General features: G+C 60.1%; 3 protein-coding genes across 3 annotated transcripts in view; 2 read left to right on the top strand and 1 right to left on the bottom strand.

The window, feature by feature from the left end:
- The first annotated feature begins 187 nt into the window (after window positions 1-187).
- Window positions 188-1,520, top strand: SDRG_03134 (hypothetical protein). Its single transcript, XM_008608756.1, has 3 exons — window positions 188-890; window positions 948-1,187; window positions 1,247-1,520. The coding sequence occupies exons 1-3, from the start codon at window positions 214-216 to the stop codon at window positions 1,398-1,400; spliced, it is 1,071 nt and encodes a 356-aa protein (XP_008606978.1). The 5' UTR covers window positions 188-213; the 3' UTR covers window positions 1,401-1,520.
- A 232-nt stretch (window positions 1,521-1,752) lies between these two features.
- On the bottom strand, window positions 1,753-2,775 carry SDRG_03133 (hypothetical protein). The gene has a single exon (XM_008608755.1). It carries the CDS (start codon window positions 2,749-2,751, stop codon window positions 1,834-1,836), a length of 918 nt encoding a protein of 305 aa, XP_008606977.1. The 5' UTR covers window positions 2,752-2,775; the 3' UTR covers window positions 1,753-1,833.
- Window positions 2,776-3,337: 562 nt separating this feature from the next.
- SDRG_03132 (hypothetical protein) overlaps window positions 3,338-3,722 on the top strand; it is a 1,482-nt gene continuing 1,097 nt past the window's right edge. Inside the window, exon 1 of the mRNA XM_008608754.1 lies at window positions 3,338-3,687. Within this exon, the coding sequence (XP_008606976.1) occupies window positions 3,343-3,687 (345 nt within the window). The 5' untranslated portion in view covers window positions 3,338-3,342. The remainder of the gene's footprint in view (window positions 3,688-3,722) is intronic.

Here is a 3,722-nt window from a genome sequence, read left to right as displayed (position 1 = left end):
AAGTACGCACCACGGGGACAGGTGGACGCTGCACCGACGACCCCTAGAGCTGTAGTTGAAGCCTCTGCTATCCTAACGCGTCGCGCGACCGATCACTCCAGTGCCGAGCCAGCGCATGGGCAGGTTGAGCAGTTTCAAAACCAGTGTAAAATACACTGTTTGAATCGTGGATTCATTGGACTTTCCACAAGATCTCAACCGGAAGGAGACGCCATGCCACAAGAATGGTACGCAGCGCATGACGCAGCGTCATCAACGTCGATGACGCGCGACCCGTCCAAGCTCGCGCTCTTGAAGCGCAAGATGGCTAAGAAGGAGGCGCCGGTCGTCGCAGGGCCACCGCCACCCGTGCCACCCCGCCGGAGCTCGAGCGATCTTGTCGCACCGGTCGACGCGCTCGTGACTGCCACTCTTTCCGAGGCGCCGTCCTCGCCGGCCAAGCCACCGCTGCCACTGCCCCGTCGACGCTCCGAGAGCACTCGCCATGACGCACCAGCGAGTCGCATACCCACCAAACGCGCCCTTCCGGTGCCGGCACCCATGACGTCATCAGCAGCAGTCGCACTTGTACCCGCCGACGTCGTTGCTACCGGTCCAAACGAGTTGATCGTCGCTGATGCCGACTCCGAGAAGCAGCTCTCTACAGCCGACGACTCTGTCGACGAATGCACAGCCGCCGACACGCCGATCCCAGCGCCTTCTGGCATTCTTTCGATGCCATCAACAATCGCATGTGCCAAGAGCAGCGCCGCGCCGATGAGCGCGATGCCAATCCCAGCCGACGCAGCTCCCTTCGCGCGCAAGTCGTTTCAAAAGCTCGTCGTCAAGTGGAGCTGCAATACATGCACGCGGGAGTGCATTCCAGTGCGCGAAGAAAGCCGCTGTCTCTGGTACAAACACGCTGCCTTCTCTCTATGCCGCTCAGGACGAAGTCGTTTGGTGCGTAGCGGCCATCGCCTCAAGGAGCACCCGTCGAGCGTCGACGATCCGCGGGTCAAGGACGCCGCCAAGTTCACGCCCTTTGCGTGCACGATGAGCCGCTGCGTCTGCAAGTCGTTCTTCTACATCGTCGCCGAGGGCGCTTGGATACTGCGCTGTCGATGCAAGCACAAGCACATTGAGCACGACGCCGGCCGACCACCATTCGTGTGTAAGAAGCCCAAGTGCGGCTGCACCGGGTTTGACAGGTACGGGTTGCTAGCTCAAATGCAAAATGCATCGGGCGCGTCACGACGCTATGGCGTAGTCCGTGGGTATGCAACTGCGCCCATCCGTGGAGCGACCATAGACAAACCCAAGAAATCAAGACGTTCCACCCTTTGCAAATGGACCTCTGTGACGAGCTCTCCAAGGTCTACCGTACCGATCTCGAAGCCGAGCCGCTGTCGCTTCACACGTGATCCGCACGGCCACTCTAACCACAACCAATACGACTTTGAGGACTCAATTGCATCGTTGTTCGATCACTTTTGCACTTTCTTCAACCCTAAGCCTTCGAAACACGACGTGCTATGTCCTTACACATCGCGCCCCGAGGCCGCGTCGGATGCACAGTGTTCCTTCCACGGCCTTGTCGGTGACTGCTTCTATCTGTGGCTGTTTGATCATTCGTGGCCACAGAGGCAGCGGCGTGGCAAGGTTGCTCCTGGCTGCCAAGCAAAAAGCGATGTTAGCTGCATCCTACGACAGAGTGCTGAGAGTTGGACATCGGTCTTGACACACGAGGCGTCAACGACGCCACTCGAGTCGAAGTCTACACGCAACATACATATATATTCCTTTTAGGTTTAGATTCGAAAGCGCTCGTCGTCTAGTGCGTGGGCAGACGTGCGCTTATCGCCACATGTCGCGGACGTGGAAGCGGCCCGTGACGATGTAGTAAATGACGTAGCTGATGCCGCAAAGCACTGCGAGCGCAACGAATGCCCGCCAAAACGACAGCCGTCGGTGGAAGGGCGGGGGCGCCGCCGTCTTGTGCCGAAGCGACGGGTCGTCGCAGATCGAAGTCCCGACCGCAACGTCCACGCGAAGACGGAGCATTGCATGCTTGTAGTAGCTGATGGCGTGGGCCAGCGTTGTGAGGCGGTCGACGCCATTGCTCAAGTCGAGCCAGAGCCGAATGTCATGTGGCTGCGGCAGCATTTCGTCGGTGGACACGTCGTCGCTGCTGCGCTCGACGAGGTCGCGCACAAGGTCGGGCAGGTCCGGGCAGCTCTCGGAGGCCAGAGTCATGAGCAGCCGCGAATGCACATCGACTGTCAGCTTTTGGGCACTGGCGTACGTAAACGGCCAAAGCAGGAGTGCGCAGATCTCAGGCGCGCGCTGCACATCGCGCTGATGGACCGTAAAGAGGCCCGTGCTCGTGCGCACCGTGACCTTACGCGTCGGGACGTCGTAGGCAATGACTTGGCCGTGACAGACCTCGCTGTCGTTGACCGTGACGACGACACTGTGGCGATACCAGAGGCCGGTTTTCGCGACAAGCGCTTCGTCTTCCGAGACGACGTGGCCAAGCGAAAGCGCGGGCAACGAGAGCGCAGCGTGGGAGCCCTCGCATGGGATCGTCGTCACTGGATGCGACACCGAGTCGCCGACCCGCGCGTAGACAGGCTGCGTGAGGAGACCGCCGGGCACGTCCTCGGGGAGGAGGTAGATGAAGGCGTTGGCCTCGTAGCAGAGGCTCGAGCGCGCGTCGACGTCCGACGTCATGGTCGCGCCAGGCCGCCCGCCACGGGCTTGCTGCTGCATCATCCGCAATCTCCTGCAGTGTCTCTTCCGCCGCTTGTGATTGGCCAAGACGCCAGTTCTTCGATCGTTCGAAGATTTGCGTCATCTTGGTCGCGTTGCCTGTAGCGCAATCTCGGTTTGCCACGTCATTTGCTCTTCCTCGAGGAGCGTGGAAGGCGCCTCTTGCGAGCGCACGTCCGAGCGAATGTGATTATACGCCTGGAGGCTGCTTGAGGGCGGAGACGTGTCGGATACCAGCTCGCATACTGGACCACGAGGTGGACTTCGAACTTCGCTTCATTTCTGACCAACGAGACGTGAGTGTTACTCGCGTGTTAGATATGCATGACATTGCTCTAAGCTATGGCTTGTTGCACGCCATTTTAGACCCGCCACCATCAAGGCCTTAGACAGAGGGTCTTGTTGCTATACATCGCTCATGACACGCACCGTCTCGCTTGGAAATGGGGATGCGACTTCGCATACGCACGGGATCATGTCGATAGAGAAGTCCTTGTAGCTCAAGGGGTACGTTCGAAGTGGCGTGCATCTAGTCGCAACACTCTGGCACAATTCTAACACTGTTATGGGTGTTACAATTGAAATTGAAGCGCGATGACCACGACGCACGCGACGCGGGACACGGAGCTGCACGCCGACTGCGTCGAGAGCTGCCCCGTGCCGGGCCTCGAGCACCTCGTGGCCGTCGGTACGTACCACTTGACCAAGCACCCGGCGGCGCCTGGCGAGACGCCGCTGCCCGACACGCGCAGGGGTACGGTGCGGCTCCATGCATTATCACGCGACGCCGCGAACGCCGTCGCCGTGACCGACGTAGCGACGCATGTCATGCAGAGTGGCATCTTTGACATGAAGTGGTCGCGCGACCGCGTGTACGAGAAGGCGCTACTGGGCCTCGCGACGGCGGCTGGCACGCTCGAGCTTCTCGCGTGGTCCGAGGTACCTTGATGATTCGCTTCGTTTAGCCTTGGGTC

This window comes from Saprolegnia diclina, assembly GCF_000281045.1.
Source record: "Saprolegnia diclina VS20 unplaced genomic scaffold supercont1.7, whole genome shotgun sequence".
NCBI lineage: Eukaryota > Oomycota > Saprolegniomycetes > Saprolegniales > Saprolegniaceae > Saprolegnia > Saprolegnia diclina.
This window is presented reverse-complemented; position numbering and strand designations above follow the sequence as displayed.

What these genes read in the sequence shown, in the direction of transcription:
- SDRG_03134 (XM_008608756.1), top strand. Translation starts at nt 214, where the DNA reads ATGCCACAAGAATGGTACGCAGCGCATGACGCAGCGTCATCAACGTCG. An exon ending in GAAGAAAGCCGCTGTCTCTG is followed by an intron (nt 891 to 947) that starts GTACAAACACGC and finishes TTTGGTGCGTAG; the next exon opens with CGGCCATCGCCTCAAGGAGC. An exon ending in GGCTGCACCGGGTTTGACAG is followed by an intron (nt 1,188 to 1,246) that starts GTACGGGTTGCT and finishes GCTATGGCGTAG; the next exon opens with TCCGTGGGTATGCAACTGCG.
- SDRG_03133 (XM_008608755.1), bottom strand. Translation starts at nt 2,751, where the DNA reads ATGATGCAGCAGCAAGCCCGTGGCGGGCGGCCTGGCGCGACCATGACG.